Here is a 19,681-nt window from a genome sequence, read left to right on the forward strand (position 1 = left end):
TGTTTAAAATTTTATTAAATATATCTTTAATAATACTTCCGCTACTTAACTAATACTTTATGCTTTATAGCTTAATAGTATTATTTAATTTTTTATTATAAGTATAACACGTAGTTTAGGGTTAAGTATTACTATAGTACTATCCTTAATCCTAAAACTTCGCTTTTTAACGTATACCTCTGGTCTATATACCCGAGGCAGTATCTTGCCTCTCGGCGTAAACTAGATTACCTAAAATCTATCTCCCAATTAAGCTATTTTCTTTAACTTTTATAATACATAATCGTTTAACTCTTTATTAACCTTTTCTTATCTTACTATTATCCTCCTAACTAGCTATAGCTTACCTTCTTTACCTACCTTTTGTACCAGCTAATAACCGTATAATAATTTATTTTAATAGTATTTTATATAACGTGCGTGATAAGCGAGTTAGCCAGACAAGCGAGTTAGCCACTTTCTACTACCTCACTATAACTACCCTCAATTGCGCAACCATAACACTAAGAAATAACAATAACTGAATCAGAAACAGATGAATCAGATGATTCTGCAGCCTCCTTGCAGGTGCGTGCATTATGACCAAGCTTGCCGCACACACCACAGCACGGAATCTTCGTACGAGACCCCCTGCACCACCACCACTTTGTCGTATTTCCTGGGCTACCTGCTCACCTACAGCCTTCTGATCCAGTAGATCCTGTGCCTCTTGTATAGTAAGTGACCCTCCAAGCCGCACACGTGTTTTTGTTTTTTTGGCTCTCCGTCTCTTACTAAGCTCCTCATTGGCCTTGCGTAGCGAAGAGACCTCTGCACGGAGAAGAGCTACCTCGTGCATTATACCCATTGCTCCCTTAGTAAATTGGTCCACAGCGGCTAGCATTGAGGTGGGAGAGCTGCCCTGATGGTTAGAAATTCGAGATTTGATAAGCGCTGACTGTGAGGTAGCCTCCCGAGGGTTGTGTGGCGTTTGAGAGACCCAAGGTAGTGCCGTGGTTGGGCTCGAGGCTGGAGGTGTTGGAGTCCGAATGCGTACATCTAGCTTAGATATCACCCTCTCTGGGTCGTACGGCACAAGGCCGGCTCCAGCAAAACCACCCTGGATATTCTTTTTCTGTGATCGAAGCAAAAATGCTTCTCTAAACGCACAAAGAAACTCCAACTTGCTGATGTGTGTGATGTTCATCCGCATCAACTGCTCAATCTGGCGGCTATACGCCCTCTTCAATGGCGCAAAACAGCCAATATCCAATGGCTGAAGTATATGGGAGGAGTGCGGAGGCATACATAGTGTAATAATGGTGTGCTCCTGGCAGTAGGTTTCGAATTCTTCGGAGTGGTGGCTCTCGTGGCCGTCAAGGATTAACAGCCGATATTTGCCCTTCGTACGAGATCCCGTGTGAAAATCGAAGTGCCGAATCCAATCTATGCCTTTTTGATTGGTAGTCCAGCCATTATCGGTTGTTGCAATGCGCCAGGTGGCTGGAAGGCTGCACTCCTGATACCAATTGGCGAGGTGATATTGCACGGCTAAGATGATGAATGGTGGGATAGCCCAACCTAAAGCATTTACGCCCTGAATAACCGTAGCCCACTCACGATTGCCAGGCTGGACCTGTTTGGCCTTACTACGGCCATCAGAAGTTGTAACGACCATGCCCGCGATGATAATACCCATCATGAACCCAGTCTCGTCGAAGTTGTAGACATCGTAGCAATCGATTGGCCATATCTTCCACATACGCAAGCCGGGGATGAAATACGCGTGTACATAACGTACATTATCAGTGAGTGAGGCATATCAGTAAGTGAGGCACCTTCTACTACTCTATTACAACTATCCTCAATTGCTAGACCACAACACTAGGAACCGACTATAATTACATCAGAAGCAGCTGAATCTGAGGCTTCTTCAGCCTCCTGGCAAGTGCGCGCATTATGGCCAGGCTTGCCGCACACACCACAGCACCGAACCTTCGTACGGACCCCCCCTGCACCACTACCATCCTGCTGCGTTTCTTGCACTCCCTCCGCACCCACAGCCTTTTGGTCCAGTAGATCATGTGCATCCTGTATAGCAAGTGATCCTCCGAGCCGTACACGTGTTTTATTAGCTCTCCGGCGCTTACTTAGTGCCTCATTGGCCTTGCGGAGCGAAGCGTTCTCCGACTGAAGGAGGGCCACCTGGTGCATCACAGCCATCGTACCCTTAGTAAGCTGGTCTACAGCAGCTAACATCGAAGTCGGGGAGCTATTTTGATGGTTGGTAATACGAGTCTTAATGAGCGTTGACTGTGAGTTGGCTTCTCGGGGGTTGGGTGGTGTCTGGAATACCCAAGGTTGTGGAGTACCGGGCCGTGAGGACGGGGGTATTGGCGTACAAAGCTTTACATCCAGCTTGGAAAGCACCCTCTCTGAATCGTACGGCACAAGGCCCTCTGGTAGTCGTATCTATGTGTATAACGCGTCTGGAGCTCTGGCTGGCGTTTGACGAAGTTGTGAGCCCAGAGCTTGCCAGCAGGAGGCGCACCGCGTTCGTTGAGCAAATAGTTGGCCATATCTTCCACACTACTCAGTCTTGGTGGAAAGTATCGCGTACATAGCTCAATAATATATCGGACAATAGCTTCCTCTTCCGATTGAGTCAGCTTTTTCGAATTGGGTGTTGTATCGCGTCGTACAGGCCGGCTGGCGCGGCGGTGTCTAAGCGTGCTGCGATCGACATTATATATCTTAGCTGCAGCTGATACACTTAGACTTTTATTATTTTGAAGAGCTTCAAGGGCGAAGATTTTATGGGATTCTTCTGAAGCACATGTCATTTTACATTGTTGAGAAAATTAGGTTTGAGGCTGAGGTTACGCGTCGCATAAAAAAGTGGTCGCTCGCTTATATTGGTTGCTAGCTTATAACGTACGTTATTACTTTATAAATAAGATAATTATGAGCTTAATTCATGCATATTCATTTTTCTAACGCTTCGGGCTTTATTATTAATTCAATTTTTATATTTTACTTTAAGCTTTAAGATTAATCTTTATACCGTTCTAATAATGATTCTTTACTATTCGGGTATAAATAGGTTTTTATTCCTTAGAGTATTTTTCGTTATAAAATATATTAAAGAGTTTTTATTCGATTAGAGGGCTAATAATTTTTGTAGTGGGAAAGCCTCGTATATTTAGCTTAAAAATAACCCTTTATCTTAAAAGATTGTTTTGAAAGTATTATTTTTAATAGTTTAAATATTAATCTTCGTTCAAACTTTTGATTCCGTATTAATTATAAGGAACTCAGCGATAGTATAAAAGTCAGGAAACTATATTTTATATTAGTCGCGGCCTTACTTAATTACTTTTTTCATTTTCTTAATATTTACTCCTTAATACTTACGTTAACCTTTTTATCAACATTTAATTGTAACTCCTTCTCCCTGAAATTAAAGGGGCTCAATGGTTTTTTCCATATTACGTTCGCTATGGAATTTTTATAGAAATACAACTGATTATAAAGTCGACAGGTCTAATCTATTTTAATTATCCTATTATTAAAGTACCGGAAATATTATTTATTACCCCCTGGACTTAGTACATCTATTCCTTGAATCTATTGTTACCGTAAAGTATACCTTATAAGATACTTTCCAAATTTCTTTAAATATGTAATAATCCTTTTAATTCTCCTGAAATAATATTATACCTTTTTTTAAATAGACTTTTGATACTAGTTTGGAATTGTTAACGGTCCCACTTGTATTAAAATCTTTTTGTTTAATTATTGCACTTTACTTGGTTAAATTTGTATTAAAAGTAATAAGAATCTTACCAAAACAATTATTTTGAAATAAAAATAGAACTTAATATCGGACTGTTATAATTAAGAAAGTAAACTACTTCATTATACTTTATTAAACTTCTATTTAGTGTTATCCCATATCTTTCCTTATTACAAAATATAGCGGGGTTACAATTCATTTAAAGACAGATACATATCGCCGATAGTAATTAGTAATCCTTAGGATAGTATATATACGTTTACAACTATAGTAAATTCCTTGTTCCTTCATTTTTATAACTTGTATTCAATCAGGGAGGCGTCCGTCCGGTATATCAAAATAGTAAAAGCTAATGGTTTTCCGTTTATATTAAAAGCATTTTATAGTTATAAATATAGTTTCTTCAAACTTGTAGTTAAGTATTCATTAACTACTTTTGGACCTACTTCTTGACTCCTAACCTCTTTTTCTTTATTATTATAATGTTACATTAGCCGTTTTACTATAATATTATTTAAGTATAACGTGCGTGATAAGCGAGTGAAACAGATAAGCGAGTGGAACACGCCCTACGGCATTGCGCACCTTCCATCTTCAACCACAAATTTGTCCACGTTTAATAATTGAACAACCTTCGTACGAAAGCAGGCTTTTGTTGCCGTAGCAGCTCTCAAAAACGATAATAATCTTGGCTTTCGAGCTGCAGCAAAGATCTACGGTGTTGATCCTGCAACACTAATGCGTCGACGCGATGGCAAACCTGCACGACACGATATTCCAGCCAATTCGCGCAAGCTTACGGATCTAGAGGAAAAAGCGATTGTTCAATATATAATTGAGCTATCCACACGCTCATTTGATCCCCGGCTTTCGTATGTGGAAGATATGGCCAATCGATTGCTTGCCGAACGCGATGCGGGACGCGTCGGCGCGCTCTGGGCGCACAACTTTGTTAAACGGCAACCAGAACTCACTACGCGTTTTAATCGGAAGTACGACTACCAAAGGGCCCTATACGAAGATCCAGAGGTTATTGGCGGCTGGTTTACACTTGTACGGAACACAATTGCGAAGTATGGTATTCTGGAGGTGGATATCTACAACTTTGATGAGACGGGGTTTATGATGGGTCATAAAACGCCAAACAACCCAACTGAAACCTCTTCACAATCTAATCTCATCAAGTCTCGGATTGCACAGCATCAGAATAGCTCTCCAACTGAGATTTTAAAGGCAGTTGACGTCTTTGCAAAAGGAACGTCCAGGATAATGCATCAGTTAGCATTATTGAAGGTAGAGAACCAGAGTCTCCGAGCAGCAAATGAAGCACTAAGCAAGCGCCGAAGGGCCAAAAAGCAACGTGTTGGGCAAGGAGGATCACTCTCTGTACAAGATGCACAGGATTTGCAGGGTCAGAGAGATGTTGAGGCGCAGATAATGGAGGAAACGCAGGTAGGTAGTGGTCGGAAGCCGAGGACCGAGACGCGTGCGCGACGTTGTGGCAACTGCGGCGAGCCTGGTCATAATGCGCGCACATGTCAGATAGTTGTAGAAACGTCCGAGGAAGATAATTCCAAGTAATTTTAATTATTTTGAGCTGTTTTGGTGGAATAGTTCTTGTATTTGCAGTGTGGGTGCAGGGAGTGTGGCGCTTTCACTTATATGGCGCTTTCGCTTATAAACCACGTGAATAAATTGAATTCAATTAATATTCTTAATATATTTCTCCGTCCTATCCGAACTATATATCTAGTTTTCTATATACGGGTAAATAGCTCGGAGTTTAACCGATCATGAAAAACCTTTATTTAATTATATAAAAAGAAATTATTCTTACCGAACTTCGAGAAATTTAATAAAGTTATTAATATTTATTATCGCTTATAACTTCGTACTTCCGCTAGTACTCAGGGCTTACAAGTTCAGTTAGACCCTCCAGCTTTATCTAATTAGGGCATGACCCCCATTTAAATAGTAAGACAATATATAAAAAAACAACTACAATACTATAAATATACCCTCAATAAGTCTCTAAATAAACACACTTGCGGGAGAGTAACCCCCTCGCAGGCCGCACTTCACGTAAGTCAAAGAAAAGACACTATAGGCTCGCAGGCCACATAATAAGTACCGGATTGGCATGATCAGAGGGCTAGAATTGCCAGCACGCGTGCAAAGCACAAATTTTTAAAGGAAATAAGTCGGTGATCCGTCTAAAATAGAATGTGAGAAGCAGACTGCTTTTTATACATGACCCCTGAAGCCCCCTAAATCCTTCGTGAGCTGTGACGAACCCCTGTACAGAACCTCTGAAAGGGATACGGGTTGAAGGTAACTTCTGACAATTGGTTCGGTGCAGCTAAACAGTGCACAACAAGATGTCTCAATGTAAACACAAGATACCGTGAATACAATCTGAAATTGCATACTGCGGAACTGTCTATCTACACCAGCCAGTTCCTCCGTATATATACACCTAATGCCAAGCCTGGATCATTCTGTTTCTCCCCGGATCATGACCGACTCTTAAGGATCATGAGCGATTCCCAGGAATCACTCATGATTTCTTCATGTCCCGGATGATCCACCTCTTATTGGTCTATCCTCCTTTCTCTTGATTGGCTGCCGTGCCACCTCTTTCCTATTGGTTGTTCCTTTTGGGTGTCCACATCATATTCGTGACATGAGCCCACTTCCTCACTCATACCCTCAGGCCTGTAGCGGCACCCCAAGCCAGTATGTAATAGGTTTAAGTCACAGTTGTTCGTATCCAGCCTATTGTGATTGAGACAAGCCGTTTGTGGTACACTGTTTAGCTGTACCAAACCAGCACTGTTCGAAGCGCCTTGGACTTGTATCCCTTTCAGAAGTTCTCGATAGGGGTTCTTCACATATATAGTATATACCCTGTAAAAGAAACGCGGTATAACTTTATACCAAATATCCGGTATAGCGAATAATACTTTAGTTCTAATATATCCTATACGGATATATAAAATATTAGTAAGTAAATCGCTGTACGGCTATCAGCCGGTACGTAATGTAAGTGAGGAAGGTGAGTTATAAATAGTTATAAGGACTATAGTTAAATGGAAATAGATTTTGGAGGAACTAAACAATTACTCTTTATAAAAGGTTTAGCACCCAGTTAAATTAAAAGGTTGCTTTTAAGTAATATAGTTTATATTTAACTACGCGGGTATTACCTCAAGTATATAAACTAAGAAAATAAAGACGACGGTATAACTTAGTAGGAAGAAGTAATATTAGCGTAGCGCCTAAGCCCCGACTACGCGCTATATTTACGAGAGAAAGTTAAGAGGTATTATTAATTAATAGCGGAGTTTAAAATAACGGTTACGTAACGAAGGCGTAATCGGAGGTAAGCTAGATGAAAATATCAAGGACGGAAAGTACGAAGAGGCCTAAAAATAGTGATAAAAGAATTCGCGTTAATAAATAACGTAGAATAAAAAACCCTTTTAAACGATATAACTGCTTCGGAAACGACTTTTGGCCTTTCGCCGGGGTCAGCAACCTTTAATGGACTACTGTGACGAACCCCTGTACAGAACCTCTGAAAGGGATACTGGTTGAAGGTAACTTCTGACAATTGGTTCGGTGCAGCTAAACAGTGCACAACAAGATGTCTCAATGTAGACACAAGATACCGTGAATACAATCTGTGATTGCATACTGCGGAACTGTCTATCTACGCCAGCCAGTTCCTCCGTATATATAGACCTTCCCAAATCGTGATCAGTCTGATCAGTGCACTGATCGCACTGATCAGTCTTCCTGTGCTGTGATTGGCTCCCCTGGGTGCTTCCCCGCTTGGCCCCTGCTCCCGTGGTTCCACGACCAATCGTTATTCTTGTCCATATACCAGGTTTGTGACAACTACGAAAAGTATCGTCGGAAGTACCGGTATAAAGCGAAAATATAAAATAATAACCCGTACTTATTAGTAAAGTCGTTACTGTATAAAGGGGTGTTAAAAAAAGTAAACGCCTCTAGGTTATAGCGTACTAACAGGATATTTAAGCGGTAGTATTAGTAAATAAAAGTACAAAAACAAATTTAACCTCACCGCAATTTATATACTAAGCTAGAATACTATAGAAGAAAAAAAGAATAGATCGTAATACAAAAACTATTTCCGACGTAAAAAGTCAACAGAGAAAACTACCTTTGAGTATTGGAATCGAAGGAAAAATAACTTCAGTTATATTCGATATAAAAAATAAGGATCCTCGAAGAATGGAATCTTAAAGTAAGTATAGTATAAAAACTGTCACCTAAATACTGATTAAAAGAGTCGTAAAAAGCTACGACTAAGAGAATTTTAAATATATATAATTAACGATAGGAGATTAGGAGTATATATAGAGTAAAATATAGGAAAAGTGCCCTTTACGCTACTACCGTAAAAAGTCTAAAAAGTAATAGTATACTTTATTGATATAAACGGTAAGATCGAAGAAATGAAATTAATGACGTTAGTAGAGATATCGGAGGATAATAAGTACACTTAATATAATAATGTAAAGAAAGATAAAAAAAAAGCGGTACCGGTGAAATATCGAAGATACTTAGCCTTTACGTTTACACATTTAGAGGGACTTCCAAAGTAACGACTGTAGAACTACGAAATTAAATTAAAAACAGAAGTTAAATGACAATTATTCAAAATCTATTATACTAACGATAAGTAAGGTAAGGCATTACGGAAATATTTGAACGAAAATATAAAGAGAAGATATTTTCAAGAGTCTTATAAGACTAATAAAATATCCTACATTTTTCGTACCGGAAAAGAATAATAACTTATGATTATATATAAATTACAGCTAAGTAAATAATAATAAAAAGTTACTAATTTACCATTATTAGTATCTAGGTTATAAAGCTAATGAGTAAAAATATGACACTTTATACACTTAAATATATTTACATACGGATTAAAGGAATAAGTAAAAAAAATAGCGTTTTATATACGCTATGGTTAGTTCTAATATCTCTTAATACTAATCGGACTAACTAATTGGCCCGTAATATTTTAATCTATCGTTAATTATATAATCCGGATTTACCTCGATAAAATAATAGTATATTACTTTAATACAATTTTATTTGCCTACGTATTTTAAAGGAATATAAATAATACGTACGAGAAATACTCGATACGTTACACGGAACCGGACTCTGAATTAATAAAAAAGAAAGCGAATTTCATGTATAAAAAATAGTATATTTAGGGTATTTAAGATTGTTAAATAAAGCTGATATAAAACCCTAAAAGGTTACGGTTATTAAAAACTAGCTTACGCCGTAGTTATAAACATATATTAGGGAATTTCTAAGGGTTATAAATTTTTATCGGATATCTATACGAAAATATATAAGTATTCGTACGGCTATTTCATTACTTAACCAAAAAACACGTAACGTTCTGGTAAGGGTAAGAAAAAAATGAACTTTTTAAGAACTAAAAGAAATTATTCTGAAAGACCAAGTATTTAAATCACCAAACCTTAATTAACCGTTTAAAGTTAAAATTAATATATTAATCTGAATAATCGATGGATAATTAAATTAGTAAAACGATAATAAAAGGTCATATGTATCAACTTTTTTACAAAGAATTAAAAGGGATATGTTAAAACTACCTAATCTATAATAAAGAATTATTTATTATTATCAAAGTGTTTAAAAAGCAATAGTTGTATCTTAATGATATTCATTATAAAATATTAATTTATGTAGATTACAAAATATTGATTTATATAGATTATAAAATCTTATAATATTTTATCCCTAGGAAAGTCCTTAATATATAGTAAACATAATAGTTAAAATTTCTTTTGGTTTAATTCTTAAACTAATTATAAAAAGGGTTCGGAAAATGCTATGATAAACGTATTTAACCGACGAACCGACTACTAAGAAGTTACTATTATTACCTTAAAAAACGCCAGAAAATATTTTTAAGTATTTACGTTAAACGTAAGTGAAATATTACATAGTATATCGTAAATAGGTTACTTTTAATAAATACTAAGGGATGCTAGGTAACGAACGATATTATAAAGTAAAATAAATAAGAAAAGTTAGAGCCGTAGGATATTGAAAATAAGTAGTTAAGGAAAACTATAGTTTAAAAATCGAATCTTCGTAAAACTAAGTAATAGGATAGAATTAATAATAGAGATTTATAGGTCGAAGTTCGAAAGATATATAAGTATCGTAAAAATTGTTAAAAGAATTAAGTAGTACTTTAACTAACTAAAGATTAAAGGTAATATTAAAAAGGCTATTTGATTATAACTTATTATATATATGAGAGAACAAAAATTATAAAGTATAAGTTTTGTAGATTTCTAAAATTACTATCATAGTAAAACGTTTATAGAGTTTAATTAAAATAGACCTATTATTAGACCACCGGAATCTAAAAATATAGTAATCGGGATTGATATAGTAGTATACTAACGGTAGTTAATATACTTTTTTAATCAATACATTTTTTACATGATAAAAAAATCTAGTTAGCAAAATAATTAGCGGGTATAGTACTATGGTATATTATAGTAATATATATATAGTTAAAAAAGTTGATTACGGATTGCGATATTAACTTCGCATCGAAATTTTAGAAAGTGTTAAAAACGAAACTAAAGGTGATAAAGTAAGCGTTTTCGGCCTATTACCTTTAAATAAATAGTCAAACGGAACCGCTTAACTAACTCGTAAAATAATATTAACGGAATTATATCAATTAGGAATAAAACGACCAAGTTAGGTTATCACTTACGGCAGAGTTACTCCATATATAATCGTTAAGGGAAATAACAAAAGTAATATTATCCTTTATAAATTTCGGATAAGAAGTAAACCTATGCTAGGGACCCGGTATAGAGGTACCTAGAGCTACGGGTAAGGTAAGTAAATTATATATACTTTATAATATATGTGGAAAGGAATTAAAGTTTATAATGGAAAGATTGTGAAAATATTATAATACTAAAGAGCTCGAGGAACCTTGCTTTAAAGAGGGAGATGTAGTATTCATTTCTACGCGTAATTTATCTATCAAAAAACTTAGTAAGAGGTTAAACTATCGGACAATAGGCCTATTTAAAATTTTTAAAAAATTATCGGAGACGGTATTCGAATTAAAGCTACCTAATATAATACATTTATACTTAACGTACATTATCAGTGAGTCGTGCATATCAGTGAGTCGCGCACTCCCTAGCGCGACGCGTCCTCATTGCACTTTGCATCCAATTTTTCTACAATCCAATATGCCTTCTATTTTAAAGGAAGCGAGGGTAATCTTAGCCCCTGAAGCTCTCCAAAAGGACGAAAAATTAAGCCTCAGAGCCGCAGCTATGCTCTATAATATACCACCATCAACCTTCCGCGACCGACGCGCTGGCCGGCCTGCACGACGCGATACTACGCCCGGTACAAAGAAGCTCACTCAATCAGAAGAGGAGGCTATTGTCCAATACATTATTGAGCTATGTGCGCGAGCTTTTCCACCCAGATTGCGTGGTATGGAAGATATGACCAACCAACTGCTACGCGTACGCGATGCGCCCCCTGTCGGCAAGCTCTGGGTACATCGATTTGTTAAACGCCAACCAGAGCTCCGTAAGCGTTTTACGCGTAGATACGACTACCAGAGGGCTAAGTGCGAGGATCCAAAGGTCATTGCCGAGTGGTTTGCGCTCGTACGGAACACTAAGGCTAAGTACAGTATTGTAGATGTGTGACGAACCCCTATCCAGAACCTCTGAAAGGGATACTGGTTAGGGGTTCGTCACACGTTGCATACTCATTTCAACTCTGTCACGGATAAGTTGAAGGCGTCTTTTCACCACCATGGCCGGACCTGAGAACGTTCAGATGGGAGGCGTCCCGCCTAGCCCAGGCACCGAGGGACCTTCCACCAGCACCAGACCTATGCCCTCTACCGCAGAGCAGGTCATCAAGCGTCTTAAGGAACTCGAGGACGAGGCTCAGCAAACCCAGGATCAGATTTTCGCCATTTCGACTGCGTCTAAGTCGACCGTCAAGTTCCCGGCACCGGAGCGCTATGGAGGAGGAAAGGCAGAGCTTGGAGGATTCTTGATCCAGCTCAAGACCTATTTTCGTCAATACCCAGACCAGTTCACCAACGAAGAGTCGAAGGTGATCTTCGCGGCTACCCGACTCAAGGACAGGGCTCTCGCGTGGTTTGAGCCCATCCTCGACGACTACTATGAGCAGGAGCCGGGGGACCAAGAGAAGATTACCGTGGAATGCTTCGAGAGCTATCGTGTCTTCGAGACTAAGCTCAAGGAGGTGTTTGGGGAGTACGATGAGGCAAGGCGCGCGCAGGGGAGGCTCGCAAGCCTGCGTCAGACGCGCTCAGCGGCTGACTACGCGGCTCAATTCAAGATCGACAGCCTGCGTAGCACCATCAACGATGAGGGATTGATGCAGCTCTTCTACAACGGCCTCAAGGAAGAGGTGAAGGATGAGTTGTACAAGGAGTCGAGGCCCGACACTATCGACAAGTACATCGCCATGGCCATACGGATCGACGATCAGCAGTTCCAGCGTCGTACGGAGAGGAGAGGCAACAATCGAGGTAACTACAGCAGTAAGGGACACTTTGGCAATAACCGTCCCAACGACAAGCGCAGACGGAAACATCCCAGCACCAGCTACTCCGGCACTACACACTCAGGACCGATGGACGTCGATGCTATTCAGCAACAGAGGTCGCAAGGCCGGGGCCAGGGCAGAGACAACCTCAAGTGTTTCAACTGCGGCAAGGCAGGACACTTCAAAAAGGACTGTAGGGCACCCAAGCGACTCGGATGGAAAAAGGAGATCGCGTCAACCACCACATCGAAGGGACCGAGGGTTGTGGAGGTCGCAGCCATTGGGTACCAGCAAGACGAAGCGGTAAGCTTCGAGGAGGACTCCTACTGGCACGCCGAACAAGAGGAAGCAGAGTTCCAGGAGCTGCGGGAAGCAGTGGAAAGGCTGAAGGCGGAGCACGAAGAAGGAGATCTTCAGATACAGGCATTACTGGAGCAAGTGGCACGAGTCACTACAGAAATCGCCACGGAGGTCACTAAGGACGATAACCCCACGCAATGGGAGGGACCTACCCGGTGGACGATACCAGGGAAGCAATACGGCAAGCACAGGATCGCCGTCATACAAGCATGGCCTAAGAAGCTCGAGTATAAGAGCTGGGAAGAATACTGGAAGGATAAGAAGGTCGCCAGCATTGGGATCGCGAAGTTACCAGGAGATACACCCACACTCACGAGGTATATACCCTGTGAAGGAGATACGGCACAACTTCACCCCAGGTATCCGGAGCATCGGAGAGTACCTTGGTTCCAGTGTATTACGCACGGATGTGTGGAGCACCACCAAAGCAAGTCGCTACACGGCCACTGGCCGGTACGCAAGGTGGGCAAGGAAGGCAAGCCACAGCCAGTTAGGAAGACGATGGCAAGATGGGAAAAAGCCAATGAGGAGTTGGACGACTACCTGTTGTGGAAGACAGGAAAAGCAGCTCAACTGGAGAACGGGTTACAAGTAATCCAGTTCACGCCGAGGTGGGCAGCATGCTGCCTCGGGTACACAAACGAGAGGTACACGGTTGATAGCGAAGTCTTGGGGTTAGGGATGGCACTGCGGTGGTGCTCAACTCCAGACTGCGCGCTGCATTTACGGCAGAAGGTCAGGCAATACCACCAGGCCACCGAGCCTAAGGCATCGGCCAAGCAGCGAAGGTACTATCAAAGGTGTGCTCGACAAAATGCCAGGAAAGTAAGAGACGGAAGATGGGAGGAAGCTAGGCGGGTATGGTTGAAAGACTTCGTGTTGCTGGACAACCCGGGGCAGGAGGACGCTCTTGAACGACATAACCGCTTGGGAAACGACTCGCGGCCCTTCGCGCGGGCCGGCAACCTCTAACGGACCACGAACGACATTTTCGGAAGCATCGGCGTAAGACGAAGGTGTGGGACAACGACCCCATGCTCGTCAGCGAGGTCGCTGCCGCACGAAGAGGAGGCAAGAAAGACAAACGCCTCTGGGTCACAGCGCACTGGAAGGATATCCAGGCGGTGGCACTGGTAGACGGAGGTGCGGAGACGAACTTAATTTCGCCACAGTTCGTGCACTAGGCCAAAATACCATGGAAGAAAAAGAAGGAATGGATCGTCACACAAGGACCATTTCCGACGCAAAAGGTCTACAGAGAAACACTACGTCTGGACATCACAGTCGAAGGAAAAACAACTTCAGTTATATTCGACATTGTGGATATGGGACCCTCGAAGGATATGATCCTAGGGCAACTGTGGCATGAAGACTACAACCCAGACATCGATTGGAGGGATGGTGGCCACTTACGACCAAGAGAACCTTGGAAGTATCCAGCCAACGATGGGAGATCAGGAGCACGCATGGAGCAGAGTGCGGGACAAGCACCCTCCACGGCACCACCGCAAGGAGCCCAAGAAGTAATGGTGTACTCCATCGACACAGGCGGCAAGATCGAAGAAGTAGGGTTAACGACGTTGGTGGAGATATCGGAGGTCAACAAGTATGCCTATTACAATAACGTGGAGAAAGGCGAGAAAAAGGCGGTACCGGTGGAATATCGAGGACACCCAGCCTTCACGGCCAAGCATTTGGAGGGACTTCCAGAGCGAGGACCGTGGGACCACGAGATCAAGTTAAAAGAAGGAGCCAATCTACGGCTATTTAAGGTCTATCACACCAACGACAAGCAGAGTGAGGAGCTACGGAAGTACTTGGACGAGAATTTGAAGAGAGGACATATCATGGAGTCCACATCGCCAGCAGGATACCCCGTATTCTTCGTGCCGAAGAAGGACGGTGGCTTGCGACTGTGTGTGGACTACCGCCAGCTGAATAACGAGACGGTGAAAAACAGCTACCCGCTACCGTTGATATCCAGGTTACGGAGTCAACTAGCTGGGGCGCGATACTTCACACGCTTGGATATGCCTGTCGGGTACGCCCATATACGGATCAAGGAAGGGGATGAATGGAAGACAGCGTTTCGCACACCCTATGGTCATTTCGAGTATCTCGTGATGCCATTCGGGTTGACCAATGCGCCCGCGACGTTCCAATCTCTCGTTGACCACACGATCCGGAAGTACCTCGACAAGACAGCAGTGTGCTATCTCGACGACGTTCTCATCTACTCACGCACTCTGGAGGAGCACAAGCGACACGTACGAGAGATACTCGACGCGCTACACGGAGCCGGACTCTCAGTTAATAAGGAAAAGAGCGAGTTCCACGTGCAGAAAACAGTATATCTGGGATATCTAATATCGCCAGGTGAGGTTCGCATGGAACCTGGGAAAATTGCGGCAGTCAAGGACTGGCCTACGCCGCAGTCACAGACACACGTCAGGGAATTCTTGGGGTTTACAAATTTCTATCGGATGTTTATCCGGGGCTACGCAGACATTGCGCGGCCACTCAACCACTTGACCAAGAAGGACGTGGAGTTCCAGTGGGGGCAGGAAGAAGAGCAGGCCTTCCAGGAGCTGAAGGAAGCTATTTTGAAGGACCCGGTGCTCAAATTGCCAGACCCCAATCGACCATTCGAGGTCGAGGCTGATGCATCAGACTATGCGATCGGTGGACAACTGGGCCAGCGAGATGACGACGGAAAGCTACACCCGGTAGCCTTCTTTTCGAAGAAGCTAGAGGGGGCACGTCAGAACTACCCAATCCACGATAAGGAGCTACTCGCCATCATCGAAGCGTTTGAGGAATGGAGGCCATATCTCAGTGGCACCAACTACGAAGTACAGGTCTATACGGATCACAAGAACCTGCGATACTTCACCACTACAAAGGTCCTCAACGCACGGCAAACACGATGGTCAGAGTTTCTCTCGGAATTTAATTTCCAGATCAACTACAAGAAGGGTCCGGAGAACGCCAGGGCAGATGCACTAAGCCGGCGAGCCGACCACCACAAGGATGCACCTAGGGAGTCACCACCATTACTTGAGGAGACGCCAGACGGCACTCTCAAGCATCCACTTCAGCCGTGGATGGAGTGTTGCGCAGTGTATCGTGAGCAGGCCACTTCCAGCAAGTACCAAGGGAAATTGGGCGACGATATCACGGAGCAATACTGGCAGGAAGAGTTGGAGCCACAAGGCATCCAAAAAGACAGTCAGGGAAGACTGTGGTACAAGAATCGAGCGTACGTGAAGCCAGGTGACAGGACGACACTGGTGATGGAAATTCACGGATCGAAGCTCGGAGGACACATGGGTATCGCAAAGACCATGGAAAAGATCAAGCAGCACTTTGACTGACCAAGGATCAAGGACGACGTCAAAGAAGCCATCCAGTCATGCCACACGTGCGAGAGAACAAGGGTTACAAGGCACAAGCCTTACGGATTTCTGGAGCCACTACCAGTAGCGGAACGACCATGGAGTTCAGTCACGATGGACTTCATCACCAAGCTACCAGAGTCAAAAGACACGGCAACCGGCGTCAAGTACGACAGTATATTGACGGTAGTCGACAGGCTTACGAAGTGGGCATACTTCTTGCCTTACAAGGAGACCTGGTCGGCAGAGCAGTTAGCGGATGTGGTACTACGGCATGTTACAGCAACACACTCATGGCCAAAGGAGTTTATCACGGACCGCGACACTAAGTTCGTATCGAAGTTTTGGAAAGCGTTGATGACGAGGCTAGGGGTAGTGAGTAAGGCATCTTCGGCCTACCACCCTCAGACAGACGGTCAGACGGAACGGCTCAACCAAATTGTGGAACAGTACCTACGGAATTACATCAATTTCGAGCAAGATAATTGGGTTGAACTGTTGCCTACGGCACAGTTGGCATACAACACATCGCCAACAGAGACGACCAAAGCCACGCCGTTCTTCGCGAACTTTGGATATGAAGCAGACCTACGACAGGGACCAGAAGTGGAGGTACCCAGGGCTGGGGTCAAGGCAGACAAGCTACACATGCTCCACGGCAAGCTTAAGCAAGAACTGGAGTTTGTGAGGGAAAGGATGCGGAAATACTATAACACCAAAAGGCTCGAGGGACCTCGCCTTAGGAGGGGGGACGTGGTATTCCTTTCCACACGCAATTTATGCACCAAAAGACCTAGTAAGAAGCTGGACCACAGGAGAGTGGGCCCATTCAAGGTCAAGAGGAAGATATCGGAGACAGCATTCGAATTGGAGCTACCCAGTACGATGCGTCTACGGTCACACACCTTTCACATCTCACTTCTGGAGACCGCACCACCGGCAAGTAAGGCCAATACACAGGAGGTGGCGGAGGACGAAGAAGAAGAGTACGATGTGGAAGAGATACTGGATTCACGGTTCAACAGAGGTCAATTGGAATATTTGGTCAGTTGGTTAGGGTATCCGGCTACAGACAATTCGTGGGAACCAGAGGCAAATCTCAACTGCCTAGACAAGCAAAAAGAGTTCCACCGGCAGTACCCAGACCGGCCAAAACCCAAGCAAGCAAAAGATAAGCACCCAAGTCCACGGACTGTGTCCATGAACTTGGACACAGAACCTTGACGGGAATCGAACCCATACCTTCGACACAGTGGCCAGCGTGCTACACGCTACACCACAAGGTTGGAAGGTATGAGAGGACCCAGATACAAGTAGTGCCACGCGTCTCAACCACCTTGGGAGGTGGAAGGCGCGCCACTGGCGGTATCTGACGCGGTCAGGAAGGAAGGACCGGCCGTGTTGAGATCCAGAGGAAGGTCGGAAGGCCAGTCAAGGCCCAGGGAAGGATCCAGGATAGAGAAGTTGGAAGGAACGATGGCGGAAGACTCCGCCGCGGGATGGTCCTGGGGATCTGAAGGAGCAGGGGCAGGAGAGGGAGCGTCGCGAGACGACGAGGTAGCCTGTGCGGCCAGCGCAGCTTCCTCCTGCTCAACACGCTCCAACTCTTCGACACTGTCGAGGCCACGGGAGACGGCCGCAGCCATTCGCTCGAACCACATTCGTTTTTGCAAGCATAAGCGGTTGATTTTCTGATCCAAGGCCGCGCGCTGGGACTCAGCCTGTGCCATCTCCGTCTCCAGCTGGTCGTGTTGGGAGATGACCTTGCGGAGCTGTTGGACGGACAACCCACGAGCGTCGCAGAGGGATGGGTTATGCTGTATACAGGAAGCGCAACGCTCAGAAACGGAAGGGGAAATCTTGCAGGAGAAACCACGTTTTTCGCAGAAGGAACAAGCACGCTTCATAATGATGGTAAACCGTAGGACAGTAGCAAGCAGCTCGTCACGATCCAGAAGAGTCAATCCCAAAAGGGACAGTATCGATAGGATCGATGGTCGAGTCTATCGATCCAGGACAGTGCCAGGCTTGGCATAGAGTCTATATATACGGAGGAACTGGCTGGTGTAGATAGACAGTTCCGCAGTATGCAATACAAGTCACAATCGTTGGTATTCAGACTATTGTGATTTGAGACAAGCCATTGTTGTGCACTGTTTAGCTGCACCGAACCAGGATTATTCAGAAGTGCCTTCAACCAGTATCCCTTTCAGAGGTTCTGGATAGGGGTTCGTCACACCAGGGCTTGCCAACAGGGGGCGCGTCGCGTACGCGTAGCAGTTAGTTGGCCATATCATCTACACTACGCAATCTTGGTGGAAAAGCTCGCGTACATAGCTCAATAATATATCGGACAATAGCTTCCTCTTCCGATTGAGTCAGCTTTTTCGAATTGGGTGTTATATCGCGTCGTGCAGGCCGGCCGGCGCGTCGGTTAGAGAGAGTCATAGCTGGTACGTTGTAGAGCTTAGCTGCAGCTCGGAGGCTTAATTTTTCATTGATTCGAAGAGCCTCAAGGGCTAGGAGTATCCTGGCTTCCTTTGAAGTAGGAGGCATATTGGGTTGTGGAAAAAATTGATGTTAGGTGTAAAGAGGACGCGTCGTGGTGGAGACTGTACGACTCGCTTATATGTACGACTCGCTTATATGTAAGACTCGCTTATATGTACGACTCGCTTATAATATACGTTAAGCTAGCTTACCTATCTTTATTTAGCCTGAAGTGAAGATGAAATCCAGAGTCGGCTGTTCTACTGTCACACCATGTCACCACATAGGAGGCAATCCATGACTTGCGTTTCGCATTCATGAGTATAACACCCTGCATCTTTCTCCTCAGGGCAACCCCACTCGAACCTAAATTCTAGACGCAAATTTTCGTTTCTCTCGGGGGCCATGTCACAACAACAAGAAGTGGGAAACACATACTTTCTCACATCGGGATGGCACCTTTCTGAGGGGGCCATCACTCTCGGCAGCATTATTGCAGATCCAGTGCACCCCCAACTGACGCTCTTCAACCCATCCTCCCCAGTTGAAGCCACTACGGTAACGAAGTCCCACTTCATAAATAGAAGCCACCAACCAGACCATCCTACGGCACTTTTTAGTATCTTTATCAACCTCTTTGGTCTTGGGAACGAAGATCTATTCCACAATGACCGCAAAAGACCAATCCTTACTTACTTGATTCAGGGTTTGCAGACATCGTCCTTCATGCTTAGCGATGAGCTCAAGCTCAAAGTCATACCTGAGACTGAACGCGTGTCGCAATTTTTGAAGGCGAGCAAGACCAAGCATCTGCGTTCATGGTAACGGGTATCAAGTCGATCTGCGGTGCCAATGTCAAAACCGAAAGCAACAAAGGGCGGGGTTGGGTTGTTGAGCTGAGTGTTGGGCTTGAGACTGGAGACAGCGAAGGGAAGGCCACGATATTCGCATTTGAGCTGACGCGACTCAAGCTCTCTGACTCAGGCGACCTCATGGCCGTTGG

The 19,681-nt window shown here is 43.6% G+C and overlaps 1 protein-coding gene and 1 non-coding gene across 2 annotated transcripts; both read left to right on the plus strand.

The window, feature by feature from the left end:
- Nucleotides 1-11,665: 11,665 nt before the first annotated feature.
- On the plus strand, nucleotides 11,666-13,765 carry QC762_0114830 (uncharacterized protein; the record flags this gene model as incomplete). Its single annotated transcript, XM_062884341.1, is given in 3 exon segments — nucleotides 11,666-12,001; nucleotides 12,125-12,416; nucleotides 12,435-13,765. 3 exon segments carry the CDS (start codon nucleotides 11,666-11,668, stop codon nucleotides 13,763-13,765), a joined length of 1,959 nt encoding a protein of 652 aa, XP_062739876.1.
- A 3,638-nt stretch (nucleotides 13,766-17,403) lies between these two features.
- QC762_0114840 lies at nucleotides 17,404-17,474 on the plus strand. The gene has a single exon. It is a non-coding gene; the product is annotated as a tRNA-OTHER (tRNA).
- The last annotated feature ends 2,207 nt before the right edge of the window (nucleotides 17,475-19,681 follow it).

This window comes from Podospora pseudocomata, chromosome 7 (genome assembly GCF_035222375.1).
Source record: "Podospora pseudocomata strain CBS 415.72m chromosome 7, whole genome shotgun sequence".
Classification (NCBI taxonomy): Eukaryota; Fungi; Ascomycota; class Sordariomycetes; order Sordariales; family Podosporaceae; genus Podospora; species Podospora pseudocomata.